General features: G+C 43.6%; 2 protein-coding genes, 1 long non-coding RNA gene and 1 pseudogene across 6 annotated transcripts; 3 read left to right on the top strand and 1 right to left on the bottom strand.

Annotated features, from left to right (window-relative positions):
• The first annotated feature begins 3,701 nt into the window (after positions 1 to 3,701).
• Positions 3,702 to 8,806, top strand: LOC6574259 (indole-3-acetaldehyde oxidase-like). 2 transcript variants are annotated; one of them, XM_044008237.1, is made up of 7 exons: positions 3,702 to 3,825; positions 4,031 to 4,091; positions 4,206 to 4,360; positions 4,428 to 5,159; positions 5,219 to 5,452; positions 5,945 to 7,748; positions 7,815 to 8,806. In XM_044008237.1, exons 2-7 carry the CDS (start codon positions 4,052 to 4,054, stop codon positions 8,612 to 8,614), a joined length of 3,765 nt encoding a protein of 1,254 aa, XP_043864172.1. In that variant the 5' UTR covers positions 3,702 to 3,825; positions 4,031 to 4,051; the 3' UTR covers positions 8,615 to 8,806. The 2 variants fall into 2 exon arrangements, with proteins under 2 accessions (XP_043864172.1, XP_032584183.2); XM_032728292.2 differs by lacking the exon at positions 3,702 to 3,825 and having other exon boundaries at positions 3,913 to 4,091.
• A 1,028-nt stretch (positions 8,807 to 9,834) lies between these two features.
• On the top strand, positions 9,835 to 10,302 carry LOC6574257 (annotated as a pseudogene).
• A 1,343-nt stretch (positions 10,303 to 11,645) lies between these two features.
• Positions 11,646 to 17,532, top strand: LOC6574256 (indole-3-acetaldehyde oxidase). The gene is made up of 6 exons (XM_002000276.4): positions 11,646 to 11,868; positions 12,567 to 13,489; positions 13,596 to 13,829; positions 13,927 to 15,730; positions 16,483 to 17,103; positions 17,169 to 17,532. Exons 1-6 carry the CDS (start codon positions 11,829 to 11,831, stop codon positions 17,348 to 17,350), a joined length of 3,804 nt encoding a protein of 1,267 aa, XP_002000312.2. The 5' UTR covers positions 11,646 to 11,828; the 3' UTR covers positions 17,351 to 17,532.
• Positions 17,533 to 18,760: 1,228 nt separating this feature from the next.
• Positions 18,761 to 19,829, bottom strand: LOC122757050. Of its 3 annotated transcripts, none has more exons than XR_006356947.1 (2): positions 19,352 to 19,829; positions 18,761 to 19,275 (listed from the first exon to the last, which is right to left on the bottom strand). It is a non-coding gene; the product is annotated as an uncharacterized LOC122757050 (long non-coding RNA). The 3 variants fall into 3 exon arrangements; XR_006356946.1 differs by having other exon boundaries at positions 19,397 to 19,829; XR_006356948.1 differs by having other exon boundaries at positions 19,424 to 19,829.
• Between the last annotated feature and the right edge of the window lie 861 nt (positions 19,830 to 20,690).

Here is a 20,690-nt window from a genome sequence, read left to right as displayed (position 1 = left end):
TCAAGTTTTTGCACACTTAGCAACGTTCCCACTGGGTTGGATTTATCACCCGGTTTTAAGGAGCTGCCAACAAATGCAGCCACAGCCATCAAGACGCATCGTTGGTTTTATCAATGCGAATGCATCAGGCGCGCGATAAACGGGAAATTATTTCAAGCAAATAATCGGAATTTAATGTGACATCCGACAGGCGACAAGAGTCCCGAATCGCAAGTCACGAGCCAAAAGCCAGACGAATGAGAGAATTTCTTTTCGACAGCTCGATTTATATATACCCTTTCAGGTTTATCTTAAAACTTTAATGGGTATATTTAATAATTTTCTCAATACAAATTATTTTCTACCTTAAACGTAATATCTTCCAAGCTAATAACACTGTCTACATACTGATGATGATTAGTCTACAATTGAAATTTCCTTATCCAATCCATCGAATCACTTACATGAGCTTGCTCTCTCATCTTAATTCAAACAAGTTTCTCAATCTCGAATCCCTCATGGCTTTTGACACCCACATTTGTGTCTGCTACAAGTAGATATATTTCTCGCTGAAAAAAAAAAAAAAAAAGAAAATGAATAATTAAACGGAAACTCGATATCGTTAAATATTTTCCAATAAATAAAAGGCTATGACTTAAAAGGAATACATATTATATCCAATAAAGCGAATGCAATATTAAACACGCTTTTATAACAAAGCCATGTCTGTCCTTTGTAAGCGAAATACCTTTGGTACCTTTGGTACCTGGCCGTTACTTCTGGCAGTTGATATGACACCTTGTCCCTACTCAGAAGTCGCCTTGCCGTCTCCCCTTTCCCTTATTCCGCATATCAATAACAGACGGACAATGGCTGGGAGTGCGTTCCCTTTCCGAATGAAGCATTATTGAACTGTCAATGCCTGTGACAAAGGGTTAAACGTGTCACAATCGAGTAGTTTCTCTGTCTTCAGGCTTTTTTTCGCAAAGGGTCGCAATGCATTAAAAAATGTTTACCATGGACTGTCATGTTGGGTACACCATGTTGCAAAATGATGCTCGACCAATCAATGATATATAAATACAAATATATATACCTTACATATATATACAAATATCCCTGTAAGGCAGACAGCATCCAAATCGATTACCATTTGATCAGCGCTTGTGGCTTATTTTTCAAAAGATATTAAAATGAGAATCTCTGAAGGCAATTTGATTTCGCTCCAAATGTAATATTGTCGACTTGATATCAAAACTGTGATTATTCTTTCATTCTCTGAGTTTGGCTTATCATGAAAGTCTCATAGAAGAAGTTTTTAATCTCGCATAAAACTTTTCCTTCTGATTCATCAAAGCCCCAGCCTATAAGAAACATTAAAATTTGCAACATGTTAGACCTAATCGGAACACAAAATATTGATGCCATCAAATTGGCTACGAGGCAAGTTTCGAGACAAGGGACAGACAGCCAGACTTGGGCTTGGCGGCACTCGACGCTTTTGTGGGTCAGTGTCGAGCGACGCTCATCAGAGCACTGGATGGAGGCAGGTGGGGTTTGTTTGTCTGTTGGCTAACCTGGAACTGTGTGCATCATCATCTTTGGTAGTTGGACACGTCACTTTTCGTGTTTGATAAGGATCCGCAGCGAGAACAAAATCAAACTAAAGAAACGAACGAAGGCGAAGGCGAAGGCGTGCGTCCGAATATATATTCGAATTTTATTATGCATGACAGCTCCAAGAGCAACAACAACAGCACCATTAACAATGGACACGCCCACAGCCCCAGTCATGAAGTCAAGCTTGCGTTGGCTAGAGTGTGGAAGCGGTTGGGGATGGGCAGCGGATTTTTGGGTACCTGTCTGACGGCGGGTTGCCGGCCTTTCGAGGTACCGAACCGAATGCTTAGCCATGTGAAAAAAGATTGCGTTTTTCATATTTTAATTTTACTTGTTTAACGTTTCGAATACGATTTTTGAATATCGATAAGCTGCAAGGCGGAACATTTCCCTTTATTGTTACTCTTGCCTTTGTTGTAGTTGTTGTTGTTGCTGTTGTTGTAATGATTCTTGGGCTTGTTCTCTGTATGCCGTATGCATGATTATGTAACATTTTCCTACACCCTTATTCTACGCTCGTTCCCGCTCGATTTATATATTTTGACAAATGATTTCTAAATGAGTGGACACTTTTTCCACCCATCCCTTTATGGAACCACCAATCCTGAAGTTAATAAAAAACATGTTTGGATAAATATTTTTGACTGCTGGCAGCAGGTAACGGCAAACGGGCATGTATTTAATTAATTAAGCCGCGTCAAGATAACAAGCGAACAAAAAGAAAACACGACACAAAAATCAACAACGATTAATCGAACGCTGACTAATGCCAATAAGGACGGAATATCCCGGAAAAAAAAAACAGAAAATCCTAAATCGGTTCAGAAGATAGTACGGAGCTATAAAATATACATACATACATACTAATCATATCGATATATGACATGTAAGTATATATGCAGAAATAAAAATAACTCAAGAAGAATTTCCATTGAATGAATTTGCAGTTTGGCAGTTGCTTTATATATGTATGTATATATGGATGCATGTACGTATGTACATATGTATATGTGAATGCATGTATGTCTGTAATGTATAAATAAAATAATTGTATTCCATTGCATGCATCCGAAGTAATAGATTTAGAATACAGTAACCACCTCATTATTATCCATTATTCATAACAACAAAAGAATAAATATAAATATATTGTATATTTTGTAATAAAATATATCGAATTGCATGTTAGTGCGCTCACCCAATTGACATTGAAAAGCTACACATGTAATTTAGGCTGGCAGTGCTGTTCACTCACATACATACATACGTATGCATGCATGTGTGCTTGCAACATTTGTATTTAAATTTTTCCAAATAAATTCATTATTATTAAAAGGCAATTCGTTGGACTGGCATTATATTATATTTGTCATCGGAGTTTTTTCATTTTTCACTTGGGTGTTGTCCGTTTTGCGCATTTCTTACTTGTTACTTTGAAACAATTTGGATAAACTGTCAATCAGCAATCATTCCACTGTTCACACTTCTTCCAAAATGAGAAAATGCAAACATTAATTTAGGCTGGCAGTGCTGTGCATGCCGGCCGGTTAGATTGCGCTCTCTTCTTTTCCCTATCTCTTTCTTTGTTTTGAGTATTTAACACAGTGGGCATTAAAGCAATTTTAAGACTCAAAATCTTATATACCTAAAATTAGGTTGATAAATTATTATTTAATTAAATACATCAATTATTTTATAGCATTTTTAATGCCATCGACATGAAAATGCATATCAAAACACAATTTGCAATTTTAATAGTTTACAATGCAAACAAATATTTACATATGCATGTAAATTAAATACAATTGCATGTGCTTACAGATATAAGTATACAAATAATTTATGCGATTTGTTTGCATTTGGCATTTAAATTGTTTAATTCACATATATACATGTATATCAGTAGTTACATATTTATATATGTATGCATATGTATGTGCTGCCACGCTATGCACTCCAACTGCTGGGCTCTTTCATGGTTCATTTTGTTGCTATTTTTACAGAGATCGTGCCCCTATTCTTCACACAGTCACAGCACCACAGACATACAGACGACAGACCAAAGCAAAGTCGACAACAAACAGCGGGAAAACAAACTCGAAGCTAGACGCCGTTAGTATGTTTCGATTGGAACGGCACAGCAGCTGCGGAATAAAGCTGCAATTCAAGTTGCGCAACAGCAAATATTTTTTATTCAAAAATCGTTAATTCAATTAACTACTACAGGTTTGTATGTATGTCTATATACATATATGTATGTGATTATTTTGAGCAACAACAATTTTCATAACAACAACCTTCAAAATTGCCAAGCTGCTGCCGAGCGAACGAACAAATCGAGAATCAGTTGAAAGCAAACAACCGAGGAGCACAGAAGCATCAGCTGAAGTAGCAGAAGCTAAATAACGGCGGATTTTTTCATTCTTTTCAGTTTGCAGCGATTTTTATCAGAATGACAACTACTTTTACGATCAATGGACAGCCCTATACGGGTAAGTTTTTATATGAATAACAAATGGTCCATAAAAAAAATTAAAAATACAAAAGCTAAAAAAAGATTTGTATTACGTACTAACATATCTCCTTCTCTCTCACTCTCCTCGCAGTGAATCTGAGCAGCCTGCCGGCAGATATCACTTTGAATACCTTTATCAGGGAGCATGCGCAGTTGACGGCGACGAAGTTCATGTGCCTGGAGGGCGGCTGCGGTGTCTGCGTTTGCGTGTTGCGCGACGGGAAGCGCAGCTGGGCGGTCAATTCGGTAAGAAAGGGTATCCATATAGCTGAACAAAGACGAACATCAACATTTATATTGGTGCTTTTGGTAGTGCTTGACTCTGTTGAATACCTGCGCGCAGCTGGAGATTGTGACTTCGGAGGGGCTGGGCAACATGCGAAGCGGCTACCATCCCATACAGAAGCGTCTGGCCAAGCTGAATGGCACCCAGTGCGGCTACTGTTCGCCGGGATTTGTGATGAACATGTACGGGCTGCTGGAGTCACGTGGGGGTCAAGTGAGCATGGCCGAGGTGGAGAACGCCTTCGGCGGCAATATTTGCCGCTGCACCGGCTACCGGCCCATACTGGATGCCATGAAGTCATTTGCTGTGGACAGCTGCATTCAACTGCCGGCGGAGTGCACGGACATTGAGGACCTATCGCCGCGCAATTGCCCCAAAACGGGCGAGCGATGCTCGGGCAGCTGCGCGAGGTCCAATTTGGTCCACGATGATGGACGTCTGTGGCATTGGCCGCAGTCCCTGAATGAACTGTTCGAGGCCTTGGACCGGGTGGGAGAGGAGCAGTTTATGCTTGTCGGTGGCAACACGGCCCATGGAGTGTATCGTCGTGGGCAGGACATCAAACACTTCATTGACGTGCGCGCCGTAGCAGAGCTACACGAACACCAATGGGAGCCGCATCAGCTGAAACTGGGTGTCAATCTAAGTCTCAGCGAGGCCATGGACATTCTGAAAGATACTTCCACCAAGCCAGGCTTTGAGTATCTGCAGCAGCTCTGGCAGCACCTAGATCTGATTGCCAATGCGCCTGTTCGCAATGTGGGTTTCCCTCCTACTCGCTTCAAGCTCTTCAACTCTTTAACTCTTCTTTGTTGCAGACTGCCACCCTGGCAGGCAACCTAGCCATCAAGAAAGCGCATCCAGAGTTTCCATCCGATGTCCACATCAGTTTCGAAGCACTTGATGTGCGTGTCGTCGCCTCGAAGAGCGCTAAAGATGAACAACAAATGTCACTGGCCGATTATTTGATCTCCAACGATAAAAAGCTCGTGCTTAAGGCCCTTCTGCTCCCTGCTTATGCCACGGATAAGTTTATATACGAATCATACAAGGTAGGGTATTTATAGGCAGATCATATTCAGATCTTGCACTCACTCTCGGTCTGATAAGGAGGCTTCGGTTCTTTTCGTTTTTGACACTCATTTTAACGAACAGTGTTTAGAGAGAGATCCGATAATAATAGGGAGAGATCCAAAAAGACTCAGTAGCGACCAAATAAGACATGCACACAACACAACGAGCACAACACTCGCTCGCACACATACCAATGCATACACAATAGACTTTTTGCATAAGTTAACTCAGTCGAATGGTCGGAGAGCCACCAGAGATCTTTCTAACCGAACGAACTCGCTAAAGAACCGACGCAATTTGTTGCTCTCGGAGCTTTTTCTGAGTGTGAGAAAAATACACTTTATTGCAGACATCGAGCAATGGTTAATATTTATTTGCAATATATGGTAATCAGTTATAAAACTTTGTATAGTTATTGTAGGTAAACACTTAGGTTCGACATGTCTATAAATATTATTTTCATTCCGCAGATTATGCCACGTGCCCAGAATGCGCATGCGTATGTGAACGCCGCCTTTCTGCTCGAAATGGATGCAGAGTCGAAAGTGAAAAATGCTCGCATTTGCTTTGGCGGCATCCGGCCGGACTTTGTGCATGCGACGCCTATTGAGCAGCTGCTGGTCGGACGCAATCCCTTTGACAATGCATTGCTGGCGAAGGTATTCGACAAGCTGTCGACGCTGCTGCAGCCCGATGAGATGCTGCCGGAAGCATCCCCCGCCTATCGTTTGAGTCTGGCATGTGGACTGCTATACAAGTTTCTTCTGAAACATGCTCCCAAAGAGGAAGTGAACGAAGCATTTAAGAGTGGAGCGCAGCTATTGCAACGTCCATTGTCCTCGGGCACACAGGTGTACCAGACCCAACAGCAGAACTATCCCGTTACGCAGGCGGTGCAGAAAGTGGAGGGCATGATACAGTGCTCGGGCGAGGCGACCTACATGAATGATGTGCTGACTACTTCGAATACTGTGCATTGCGCTTTTGTGGGAGCCACCAAAGTGGCCGCCAGCATAGAGCAAATTGATGCATCGGAAGCCCTTCGGCAGCCTGGCGTGGTGGCCCTCTACAGTGCTAAGGATATACCCGGCTCGAATACGTTCTGTGATCCGAACTTTGGCTACGAGCCAGAAGAGATCTTCTGCACCACACCGGTCAGACACTATGGACAGCCCGTGGGTGTGGTAGTTGCCCTCACGGCGGATATTGCGAAGCAAGCAGCCCAGCTAGTAAAGATCACCTATGGCCAGCAGTCTACAGAGCATAAAGTATTGCCCAGCTTAAGCGATGTATTGGATATGTCGCCGGAGCCGGAGGCTTCGCGCATTATTCGTGAGGTCTCCGCGAAGCCGGGCAAGTTGAAGTGCTCGGCTACGCCGGATAAGACTGTGCGAGGCGTCTTGCAGATTGGACTGCAGTACCACTTCACCATGGAGCCCCAGACAACGGTGGCAGTGCCTTTCGAGGATGGCCTCAAGGTTTACTCCGCCACCCAGTGGATGGATCATACGCAGTCGGTAATCGCCCAAATGCTGCAGATAAAGGCCAAGGATGTGCAGCTACAGGTCCGACGCTTGGGTGGCGCCTACGGCAGTAAAATATCGCGCGGCAATCAGGTGGCCTGCGCCGCCTCTTTAGCTGCTCAAAAGCTGAATCGACCCGTTCGCTTTGTGCAATCCATTGAATCGATGATGGACGTGAATGGCAAGCGCTGGGCTTGTCGGTCCGACTACGAGGCTCAAGTGTTGGACTCTGGGAAGATTGTGGGTCTCCAGAATGATTTCTACGAGGATGCCGGCTGGAATAAGAACGAAAGCCCCGTCGTAGAACATTCCACATTTACAGCAACTAATTGTTACGAGTTCACCGATTCGAATTTTAAAATTAATGGAAACGCTGTACTGACTGACGCACCAAGCTCGACCTGGTGCCGAGCACCCGGATCTGTTGAAGGCATTGCAATGATGGAGAACATAATTGAGCATGTGGCCTTTGAGCTAGATCTTGATCCAGCTGCGGTGCGGTTGCTCAATTTGGCTAAAGGCAACAAAATGGCAGAGTTGCTGCCTCCATTTTTGAAGTCGAGGGAGTATGCGTCGCGACGCAAGGAAATCAAGGAGTACAATGAAAAGAATCGTTGGATCAAACGCGGGCTTGGCCTGGCCATAATGGACTATCCCATCTTCTACTTCGGCCAGTATCCGGCGACTGTCGCAATTTATCATGTGGATGGCACCGTCGTTATCACCCATGGCGGCATTGAAATGGGTCAAGGTACGGAGTGTTCAATCAGCTCGTTTGGTATGGTATAATTTCAGTTCCCTTTATTTTGTCTGTCAGGCATGAACACGAAAGTCGCACAGGTTGCCGCATACACGTTGGGCATTGAGCTGGACTACGTTAAAATCGAATCGTCGGACACCATTAATGGAGCCAACTCAATGGTAACGGGTGGTGCAGTCGGCAGCGAAAGTCTCTGCTTTGCGGTTCGTAAAGCCTGTGAAACCCTCAACGCTAGGCTGAAGCCGGTCAAAAAGCCCAAAGCCTCTTGGCAGGAAACAGTGCAGGCAGCATATGCAGCATCGATCAATTTGATTGCCTCGGATCATTACAAAGAGGGCGACATGCAGAACTATCACATTTACGGAATGGCGTTGACCGAGATCGAGCTGGATGTGCTTACCGGCAACAGTCAGATCAAGCGCGTTGACTTGCTGGAGGATGCCGGCGAGAGCCTTAGTCCCTATATTGACATTGGCCAAGTCGAGGGAGCATTCGTCATGTGCCTGGGCTATTGGCTCAGTGAGAAGTTAGTCTATGAGCGGCAAACGGGACGCCTTCTTACGAATCGCACCTGGAACTACAAGCCACCTGGACCCAAGGATATACCCATTGATTTTCGCATCGAGCTGGTTCAGAATCCACAGCCCAGCAGTGCGGGTTTTATGCGGTCAAAAGCCACAGGCGAGCCACCCTGCTGTCTGGCTGTCAGCGTTGTCTTCGCCTTGCAGGAGGCATTGCAATCGGCCAGAAAGGATGCCGGATTGCCCAGGGAGTGGGTGCGTCTGGGTGCGCCAACCACACCTGAAACGTTGCTACTGAATGCTGGACATGATGTCAAAACGTTTAGCCTTAAATGAAAAGCTTAAATATTGTAACAAAAAATTACATACATAAATATGTATAAATGAACGTTTATATGCTATTGCAGTATATTTAAATTTTAAAGTGAATGAAAATTCCTCTTAAATGTATTCCGTCGCAAATATTGTTAGAAATTATTTTCCAGCGAATAAACTACATAGAGTTTATATATGTACATATCGAATACACATATGTATCAATAGTATAAAATAAAATAAATTTATATAAAAATAATTAAAGTTTCGGCCTTATATCAAAAACTAACATACCAAAACATATCTTATGAAGACTGTTTATATTTATGAAAAGGTAAATATTAACATTGGTAGTTACTAAATAAATCCATTCCATATAATATAAATAAATTAGCAGTTGACTAATGATAGATTGAAATAGTCGAAAACGAGCTATCAAATTCCAGATTCCACTAAAAGATGCCTGTTTAAAATTTAATCAAATAAAAAATGTATATAAACAAAAGCAAACTTGGCGATGAGCCCGGCTAAAGCGAACTTATCAAAGAGAAACAAATAGAGAGTGAGCGAACTAGAGCTTTTGAGAGTGCCAAAAAAGCTTATCGATCAACATAGAGAGGTAGAGAGAGAGAGAAAGATAATGAAAGATCGGGAGAGCGGGAACGAGTAACATATGCTCGATAACGTCACCGTGATTACCAGTTAAATGTAGTTTTGTACCTAAAACTGGAATGTACCTAAGTTCTGAATGTACTTTTAAATAGTACGAGTTAAATTTTTAAGTTAAATTTTAAAAATATAAAAATTAATAAAATATATATGCAAAAACATTATAATATTCATATAGTGCGAATAATAATGTAAATGTTAAAAAGAAGCTTTACGATTTCATATGGATTATATATTCCAATTTACTCATATATACTTAATGTTGTTCAAATATTACTAAACTCTTGTAGTTTTTCAGTCAAATATATACTAATTTATTAAATTTTAAAATATTCATTATTTAATAGCTCTGTAAAAGTGAGCACAAAGATCGCTCAAGTTGTAGCCCACACTTTGGGAATCTCCCTGGAGCATGTGCGCATAGAGGCTAGCGATACGATCAATAAAGCCAACGCGATCGTCACTGGCAGCTCAATGGGCATTGAGACATTATGTTATGCTGTGCGAGACCCTGAACTCACGTCTCGCCCCAGTCAGGAGATCAAACCAGCCGACTGGCAACAGCTGATCACTGAGGCATACAACCGAAAATATTGGCCAGATTGAGGGTGCCTTCATGATGGGACTGGGTTATTGGACCAGCGAGCAGATTGTGGTCGATAAGGAGACAGGCGAGTGCTTGACAAATCGTACCTGGAACTACAAGCCGCCAGGTGCCAAGGATATACCCATTGATCTGCGCATCGAGCTGCTGCCAAGAGCCCCAACAAGGCGGGCTTCATGCGCTCAAAGGGTGAGTCCAACTAGTGAATATATTTTCAGTGGATGACTTACTCCATCATTTCCTTTTATGTACAGCTACTGGAGAGCCTGCCATTTGCTTGGCCATTGCCGTGGCTCTTGCCCTGCAACAGGCACTGCAATCGGCACGCGATGATGCCGGCCTGCCCAAGACGTGGATTACCCTAAATGCGCCCATGACGCCAGAGTTGCTGGTCTTATACGCGGGCACCGAACCTTCTCAGCTCAAGTTAAATTAAGGTCAGAGCTCAACGAACTCATTCCAAATTTGTAGTGAAGTCAGTTTTTGTCATATATATTGGATTTTTATACATATAAATAAAACTCTGTTATTAAATTCGTAATAAGTTTGATTGAACCTAGAGCGAGGCTGTGGTAAATCTAGCAAAACTATATCTTCGGGTTGAAGCTTTAATATTTTCGGTTCAATTTTTTTCATTTATCAAAAATGATTCAATTATTTGTAGACCCTGATGAGCATTGTATTTGATCAGTTTTGACCGACTGCAACATTCTAACTTGTAAAGCTACACAATCAAGCCAATTAACTAAAATATTTCATAAAATAAAGAAATGATATTTAAATGATCTGTTTAAACCTAGAGAGTTTACATCTATAGCTTCGAAATAAAAATAAATAATTCTAGACGCCAACGCTGCAGACATATCGAAATAATTGAAAATGAGCTATGACACCCCAACAATTATTTCTCGGCACTGCCGCCAATTGATGCTCTGTTTGTGTATTGGCATTGTGTTCTTCCCTCTCCAGTCTTTTCATAAGGTACGTGCCTACACGCTTTTTCAAACGATCTTTGTTTAGAATGGAAATCAAAACAAAAGTTTTTATAAACAGAACCTCACTTGGCGATAGGCCCGGTTAGAGAGCGAAGTAATCATACGCAAATAGAGAGAACAAACTTAGAGATAGACTTAGAGATAAAGTACGAAGCATTCCGAATTGCCCAAAAAATGAGCGATTTTAATAGAGTGAGAGAAAGAAGTCGGGAGAGAGCGCTAGACATGCGACAACGTAAGCACGATTGTCAGTTAAATGTAGTTTTGTACCTAAAGCTGGAATGTAAATAAGAGAACGTAATATAAATAGTTTTTATTAAATACACAAATTTTAGAAGATATACATATATATTTTTTTAATTCTATTTAAAAATATATTTCGATAAAACACTAACTTATATACTATATAAATATATAGTATAATGAAAAAAAATTAAAAAAAAAATATAAAAATAAAAATTATGAACATATTAAAACAAAACCATTCAACTACGTTACATTAAAGTAATTTAAAATAAGCCGAGCTGGGCTATAAGGATTTAAATTTGCACTAAACACAGAATTAAAATTAAAGCGAATAATAGGTACAATTTTATAGCAAACCGAATATTCACAGTAGCTTACCATCGATAGAGTAACAATTTTTGGCGTTACTTGTGGCAAACGTGAACCAAAACGTGAACATAACGTCGTTATTAGGAGACGTAATATTTTGCACTCTCAGTTGAACTTGACGAGCGTCCACGAACGCAATGAGCCCATAAATACGCGATCTCTCGGGCCCCGGAACTACAGTACAGCTGAGATCGGCGTGGGTTGAACACTAAAAGTTGTCTTGGTCATATAGTTGGCAAACGTTGTGAAATACATTCCAGAACAAAGTTTATTTTGCTTTAATTTAATATAATAATCCAAAAGTCATATAAGTGTCTCTAATAGATAAAACGCAAATAAAAATCAAGAGATAATGGTGGAAAGTATAACTATCAACGGTGTTAGCTATGAAGGTACGTTTACAGATAATTACATATGTATGTACTTTCAGACATTCATATGTACATCGATACGTACATGTGAATATGTAGAAGTCTATTAAAATTATTTGTAGTGGACTGCCAAAGAAGGTAAAGATTATATGTACAAATACACTAACATGTTTACTTATATATGTCGCCGTATCTAAGTAGTTTTAATAGCTTTTATATAACATCAAAGATAACAGTCTACAAAATTGTATAAATATGTATGTATGTGTATGAATATAAAGTCTGTTCGTCAATCAGCGATTGGAATTTTTCAAGTTTAACGGAGCATTGTTTTTTATTATTATTAATCGATTTTTCTTCCTTATCATAATAAACACAATTAAATATATTTAATGTTCAATTATTAATAGACAAAAGTCTAAAAAATGAACTTATGATTATTCCTTCTTTTGGAACTTTTACAAAATGTAAATAAATGTGAGCCCTTATAAAAATATTTCAGTGAAAATAAAATAATCGTAAATATTGGAATGTATATATAAATCTAAAACAATTATTATAAGAAATATTTTAGTTACTCTACATAAGAAAATGATTTTTTCTTAAATATTTATATATCAACTTTTATCAATTATCCTAATTGTGTGGTTAGTATATTGTATAACATATTTAATCAGCATGATTGTCTTACTTAACATCACTGTGAATCTTTTCCCCAGTTAATCTGTCGAGCCTGCCCGCAGACATCAGTCTGAACACGTTTATCCGAGAACATGCCGGTCTCACGGCCACCAAATTCATGTGCCAGGAAGGTGGCTGCGGTGTCTGCGTTTGTGCCTTGAGCGGAGTTCATCCGGCGACCGGGGAGCTGTGCACCTGGGCGGTCAACTCTTGCCTAACGCTGCTGAACACCTGCCTGGGCCTGCATGTGACCACCTCAGAGGGCTTGGGCAACAAGCGTAAGGGCTACCATGCCATACAGCAGCGCCTGGCCAAAATGAACGGCACCCAGTGTGGCTACTGCTCGCCGGGATTCGTCATGAATATGTACGCGCTGCTGCAGTCACGGGGCGGACGGGTGACCATGGCCGAGGTGGAGAATGCTTTCGGCGGCAACATTTGCCGCTGCACCGGCTACCGACCCATACTGGATGCGATGAAATCCTTTGCCGTCGACAGCAACATAGCCGTGCCAGCGGAGTGTGCGGACATCGAGGACCTGAGCAGCAAGCAGTGCCCCAAGACGGGCGAGCTCTGCGCTGGCACCTGCAAGCAGAGCCAGCCACGAGCTGTGCAGCAATACGCTGATGGCAGTCGCTGGTCCTGGCCGCAGACCCTGCCCGAGCTGTTCGAGGCACTGGGAGCGGCTGCCAAGGAGCAGCTTCCGTACATGCTGGTCGCTGGCAACACGGCGCACGGCATCTACAGGCGCAGTGCAAAGATCAAATCCTTCATCGATGTGCGTGCCCTGGCAGAGCTGAGGGGCTACAGCTTGGCCGACAAGGATCTTACTCTCGGGGGAAATCTGAGCCTAACCGAGACCATGGACATCTGCCGCAAGCTGGAGCAGACCCCAGGATTTGAGTACCTGGCCCAAGTGTGGCAGCATTTGAATTGGATTGCCAATGTGCCAGTGCGCAATGTAAGTCACGGGGCAGGTTAGTTAGCCCAGTGCCCTGAAGACTTGCTATCTTATCTGTGAGCTCTATTAAACGCTGTCTTTATCAATTTATTTCGTATTAACCCAGGCCGGCACTCTAGCGGGGAACTTGTCCATCAAGTACTCTCATCCCGAATTTCCCTCCGACGTGTTCATCGTGTTGGAGGCTCTGGATGCAAGGATCATAATCCAGGAGTCGGCGGACAAACAGCAAACTGTCAGCTTGGCCAGCTACATGAAGCTGTCCATGGACGGCAAGATCATTCGAGGAATAGTTTTGCCCGCCTATTCGAAGAACAATTATCTGTTCGATTCGTACAAAGTAAGGATTGAGTGATTTCCTATTCCCACTCTTACTCCAATTAGGAGCTCCTATCTTCAATGTACTGCTTTACCTCTTTTCGATTTTCCCTCTGCAGATTATGCCACGTGCCCAGAATGCGCATGCGTATGTGAACGCCGCCTTTCTGCTCGAACTGGATGCTGAGTCGAAGGTGAAGAATGCTCGCATTTGCTTTGGCGGCATCCGGCCGGACTTTGTGCATGCAACGCCTATTGAGCAGCTCCTGGTCGGACGCAATCCCTTTGACAATGCATTGCTGGAGCAGGTATTCGACAAGTTGTCGACGCTGCTGCAGCCCGATGAGGTGCTGCCGGACGCATCGCCAGACTATCGCCGCAAGCTGGCCTGTGGACTGCTGTACAAGTTTCTGCTGAAGGCCGCTGCTCAGCGGCAACAGACTCTGGGTAGTCGGCAGGTAACTGGAGGGTCCCTGCTGCAGCGACCCGTGTCTAAGGGACAGCAGAGCTTCGAGACCTTCGAGCAACACTATCCAGTGACGAAGCCCACCGAAAAGCACGAAGGACTTATTCAGTGCTCGGGTGAGGCGACCTACGTCAATGATCTACCCACGCAGCACAATCAGCTGTGGGCGGCCTTTGTGACGGCAAAGCGTGTTGGCGCTGTGGTTAGCAAGGTGGACACGTCGGCTGCTTTGGCATTGCCTGGCGTGGTGGCCTATTTGGATGCCAAGGACATTCCTGGACCCAATTCGCTGCGACCGAAGACAACAGATGACTTCTTTTTCCCGCAGGAGGAGCAGCTCTTCGCCACGGGCGAAATCAAGTTCTACCACCAGCCGATCGGCATGGTGCTGGCCACATCCAATGCCCTGGCTCAGCGTGCAGCCGAGCTTGTTAAGCTCAGCTATGAGGGCGGTGCTAAGGAGGTGCTGCCCAGCATGAAGCATGTGCTGGACTCTGCTGCATCTGGAGATCGCATTCTTCACCCTGTCAAATCAATGCACGACAAGCTGCACCTGAATGTTGCCCACGATATCAAGGGCAGTGGAAAACTGGACTTGGGACTGCAGTACCACTACTTCATGGAGCCACATTCGACGGTGGTAGTGCCCTTTGAGGGCGGTCTGCAGGTCTACGTGGCCACACAGTGGATGGATCTATCGCAGGATGTCATCGCCAATGTGTTGCAGCTGAAGTCCAACGAGGTGCAGGTGAAGACTCGTCGCATCGGAGGTGGGTACGGCGGCAAGGCGACTCGTTGCAATTTGGCTGCAACGGCTGCTGCTGTCGCTGCTCACAAGCTGAATCGTCCAGTGAGATTTGTGCAGTCGCTGGAGTCCATCATGAATACCACGGGCAAACGGTGGTCCTTCCACTGCGACTATGACTTCTATGTGCAGGCCAATGGAAAGATTGTTGGTATCGAGAGTCGATTCTACGAGGATGCCGGCTATTTAACTAATGAATCCCCCATCGGACATACGGTGCTGTTATCGAAGAACTGTTACGAGTTCAGCGATAACTACAAACTGGATGGATTTATGGTCATTACGGATTCGCCTAGCAACACGCCCTGTCGGGCACCCGGATCTGTCGAGGGCATTGCGATGATTGAGAATATCATTGAGCACATTGCATTTGAAACCGGTGTTGATCCGGCGGATGTTCGTTTTGCTAATATTTTGCCCGCTCATAAAATGGGCGAAATGATGCCTAGATTCCTGAAGAGCACTGATTATCGTAAGCGCCGAGCCGAAATTATTTCCTACAACAAGGAGCATCGTTGGCACAAACGCGGTCTCGGCCTATGCATAATGGAGTATCAGATAGGGTATTTCGGACAGTATCCGGCTACGGTCGCCATCTATCACAGTGACGGAACTGTTGTGGTCTCCCACGGCGGCATCGAAATGGGTCAAGGTAAGCTGGAAATGAACGCATTAGTCATCTCATTGGTGTTAATCCTGTGAGGAGATTTACTTTTCGGTACATAATATGGCATGACCATCATCATAGGTACCGTCTGAGTATAGTTTTTTCTCTACTACGTTTATTCTCAACGTTTTTCCTCTACATATTTCCTCCACGCCTCTCCTCAACGTCGTTCCACAATGAATATCCTCTACGTATATCCTCTACATATAACCTCTACGTATATCATCTACGTATATTCTCTACGTATTTCTTCTACGTAATTCTTCTACGTATTTTCTCTATGCCTTTAGTACTTAAATAAATGATTACACACTTCACTTAACTTTACTGCACTACACGACTGATCCGGGACGACTGAAGAATTGCTGCAGCTTCTGCCATTTATAAAGGGCGACTTTCACTCAATTCCTAAGTCTCGCTCAAAAGTTGAGCCTGACGCCAGGTAAGGCTCGTTGCGGTCGAGCCTTTTGTGACCAAAGGGAACACTCTCTTACGGTGCTAGTAGCATCGTTTTACTGTAGTATAAATACGAAATGAATACTGATGCATTCATAAAGCCAACTTTAATGAGCTTCTGTAGTTAGGCCGACAGACAGACGGAGAAACAGACTATGACATTAACAGACAAGTATATAGGCAAAGAAACACACATAAATATACCTGATTACACTACTCAAGAATTTATATGCTATATTTAATATATACATGTATATTACAAATGTATATCTTTATTCTAGGCATGAACACAAAGATAGCCCAGGTTGTGGCCCATACATTAGGCATTGCCCTTGAACAGGTGCGCATTGAGGCTAGCGATACGATCAACGGAGCCAACTCAATGGTTACCGGTGGAGCTGTTGGCAGTGAGACCTTGTGTTTTGCTGTACGTAAGGCCTGCGAGACCCTGAACTCGCGCCTCGCCCCAGTCAAAGAGGAGGTGAAACCAGCCGACTGGCAACAGCTGATCACTGAGGCATACAACCGAAAGATTAATTTGATCGCCAGCGATCAGTGCAAACAGGGCGATATGGAACCCTACTCGGTGTGTGGCCTGTGCCTTACCGAGGTGGAGCTGGATGTTCTCACTGGTAACTATCTGATCAATCGTGTAGATCTACTGGAGGATACTGGCGAGAGCTTGAATCCCAATGTGGATATTGGCCAGATTGAGGGTGCCTTCATGATGGGACTGGGTTATTGGACCAGCGAGCAGATTGTGGTCGATAAGGAGACAGGCGAGTGCTTGACAAATCGCACCTGGAACTACAAGCCGCCAGGTGCCAAGGATATACCGATTGATCTGCGCATCGAGCTGCTGCCCAAGAGCCCCAACAAGGCGGGCTTCATGCGCTCAAAGGGTGAGTCCTACTGGAGAATATGTTTTCTGTGGATGACTTACTCCATCATTTCCTTTTATGTACAGCTACTGGAGAGCCTGCCATTTGCTTGGCCATTGCCGTGGCTTTTGCCTTGCAACAGGCACTGCAATCGGCACGCGATGATGCCGGCCTGCCCAAGACGTGGATTACCCTAAATGCGCCCATGACGCCAGAGTTGCTGGTCTTATACGCGGGCACCGAACCTTCTCAGCTCAGACTGAGCTAAGGTCATGCCTCAACGAACTCATCCCAACTTTTTGTTAGGGAAGACCTATACAAAGACAACGCGTGAGAAGCGGCACGTGGCGATGGGAACGCGCCGATAAGCACGAGCTTTATATATGGAAATAGATAACTACTGCACACCTTGTTTTATGCACAATAAATTAGAGACTTATCCAACGCAAATCCAAATGACATTCATTGTAAATGTCCCGGCGGGCTAACAGCTTTGGCCAGCTATTGTCCAAAGTGGCCAAGTGGCATTTTCTATTTTCCTTTGCTCTGTGTTTTTTTTTTTTACTTGTTATTTTTTTAGTGCTTAACACCTTAACACCAGCGCAGCACACCCCCGCCAACATCGAGCTCTTCATTAATTTTAAAATACAATTTTTGTAAGGAAATTTTATGCCACACGAAGCGTTAAGTGAATCCTGTCTGACACCAGGGGGCTCTTCATCGAGGGTTGCATCGCTTTTAATTCAGTGGTGGGGTGGGGGATACGGTTCGGCTCGTTTGCCAGTTCAAATAGGTCTTCCTGCGATAACACCAACATGGCTGTTAATGAGCAGCACATAAATTATACTAATGATTGGACTACAGCGAGATGGATCCATTTCAAATACAATTAAGTGAACTTTCTATTTGAGTAATTATTGTGAGAGGGAAACAATTAGATATCCACATCTACATAAGTTTTAAAAAGTAAACCATAATAATCTTCATTTCTAACATATTTTTGTCAATCTTATATTCATCAATTGCACACCTAAGAATAAAATAAAGACAAGACTCGGAATCATATTGTTTTTGTTTTCTTCTGATCAATATGCTAAGACCCTAGTTGATCAATTTTTGAAGAACTAAGATGATATTTATTCATAGAGTTTATATACTTATATTTTATCAGAAGAGGAAAACTAGTTGAGCTGAAGATCAGCGATGTAAAAAATCAGCTGTGTTAAATCTTATTTTCAGAGGCTGTTAACTTGAACCGGCTGATGGAACATCGAACAATATTTCATACATGTAGGTTAGGCCGCTTGGAGCCAAGTGTAGTTAAAGCACGGCCAATGTCAACTGTGCGCCACGCCTACGGACACGATAAAAGCGCCGAAAAAAGTCGCAACTACGAGAAATGGGCGAACAAAATCAGCGCATACAAAAGCAAATAGTTGATATTGAGGAATGGGGCACTAGCACAAGCTCAGGTCCTGGCTCAGGCGCAGACACAGGCAGCGGCAGCAGCAGAGGTCCAGTCAGACGGACCCATTTGCCGATAATCAGAGAACGCATTTGCATATAAACATGTTGTTGGGCCTGATGTTCGCATGCAAATGAAAACATTAGCGGCATACGCGCATCCGCATGCACACATACACACACAGATACAGATACAGATACAGATACAAATGTATATAGTTGCAACTGCTGCGCTATACAGTTACAGTTGCAGAAGCGCAGGACTGGCACTCTGTCTGGCACAGACCGGCTTAAATATATATATTTCAATTAAAATTTTACACACGAATAAATGCACTGCCACGCCCAGCACATTAGACCAGCTCCCCCAGCTCATCCCGCCTGGCACTCGGCACTCTCGCGTTTGTTTATGAGCGTCTGAAGGCCAACAGCAACAGACAGACAGACAGAGGCCAGCGACAATGCCGTAAAGTGCCACTGCACATGAGTCCAGGCCCGTATCCGTGTCCCTGTCCGTGTCCGCATCCGCGTCCGCGTAAGAGTCTGGGTCCAGGGATCAGTTCTGCCTGCCTGTCTGCCTGCCTGTCAGTATCCGGCTGGAAGTGTGAGCTGCTCGTCAAGTATTCCACATGGGCGTTGATGCTGCAGCGAAAACTTGGCATTGTGTCCAAATAGTTGCTCTTTGATGCTGAAAATATATTCTCATTCATGCTGTCTGCCATTCGAAATCTGTAAATCAGAAAGAAAGTGTTGAAAGTTGCAGTCTGTGAAACGTTTACGAATACCAAGAGCATCAGCACTCAACTGAAAAGTCAATAAGGCAAGGAAATTCATATACAAACATACATACATATGTGTGTATGTAGATATACTAAACTCTTTAACATAATAAGCTTTAATAGACTAGAATATCCCTGACTTTAACTGATCCACAAGCTTTCAAATCCTTTTTCGGCGAAAGGGGCGAAAGAAATACCTTAACTACTACAAATATGATTATACTACGAAGTTTTTCTGTAGTTGTTGCTGTAGTGTTGCCAGTGTTGCCAGACATTCGAATTATTTGCTATCAATGCCACTTGTGCCCAATTAGCAAAACTTTCAATAGGTTTTTATTGTATACAAAAGTTGAGCTGGAGTCAACAGAATTTCAATAGCTTATCTCATTAAGTATACAGCTTCTATATCACTTCATTGCAGTCTATGGTCTACGAATACCAAAGCCAGCTCTAATAAAAAACTGAATTGAAGACGCAACGCTATTAGCGTTGCCAGACTGTGCACTGCACCTGAGCTTCAACTATAACTACACCCAGACAATCCAATGTCACGTTAATAATTCAAATGCTTGATTAGCCAAAGTTTACTATTCAATCCATTCTATAAAAGCAGCTAAGCTCTTGACAGCGCTGCCAGACGCTCGCTCACTGCTGCCACTACATTTGCATGGCTTGCCTGGATTCCTAAGGATTCCATTTCAAGCACGTGCACAATGAACGTCCTGAACTTGAACTTGGCAACTGTAATAATAATGCGCGCTCTGCGACCGGACTCAAAAACTGGCAACTGGGCTTCACTTTTGCATAGCTGCTGCTTCTTTCTTTTTTTTCCGTCCATTTCCTGTGCAATTCTGCCCGCTGCCTCTCTCTACCTCGCTCTGTCTCTGTCTCTCCAGCTGTCTCGTTCCTTATGTTGCTTTTGTCTGTGCCATGCATTTCAAATTCTAAGCAAATTTGTCGTCTGGGGGCGCCGGGCGCAACATTTTATGAGCGTGTGCGCGATGCAGCGCCTCAGATACGAACAACCAGGCAACGTCTGCTAGAGCAGCAGCAGGAGGAGCCGCTGCCGCAGCAGGAGGAGCAGCAGCGGCAGCAGCAAACTGCTCCAGTTTGTGCAGCAGCATGAACGAGAGTTGGAGAAGATGGTGTCATGTCTGCCTGTGGCACACACACAAAGATGTCCTGGTGTGATTTATCGCCGGCGTTGCCAGGATAATGGCCACGTATTATAATAATGCCGCGCCATGGCGTATGCTTATCGCTGTCGAGGACGCAGCAGCGTCAACGTCTAGACGTCCTGCGGTGCAGCTTGGACGAAGGATATTGCACGGCAGCGTTTGCACCAGCAAAACTCTCAGCTCTCGT

This window comes from Drosophila mojavensis, unplaced genomic scaffold (assembly GCF_018153725.1).
Source record: "Drosophila mojavensis isolate 15081-1352.22 unplaced genomic scaffold, ASM1815372v1 contig_277, whole genome shotgun sequence".
NCBI classification, from domain to species: Eukaryota; Metazoa; Arthropoda; class Insecta; order Diptera; family Drosophilidae; genus Drosophila; species Drosophila mojavensis.
Note: the sequence above shows the minus strand (reverse complement) of the source record. Positions and strands in the feature narration are given on the sequence as shown.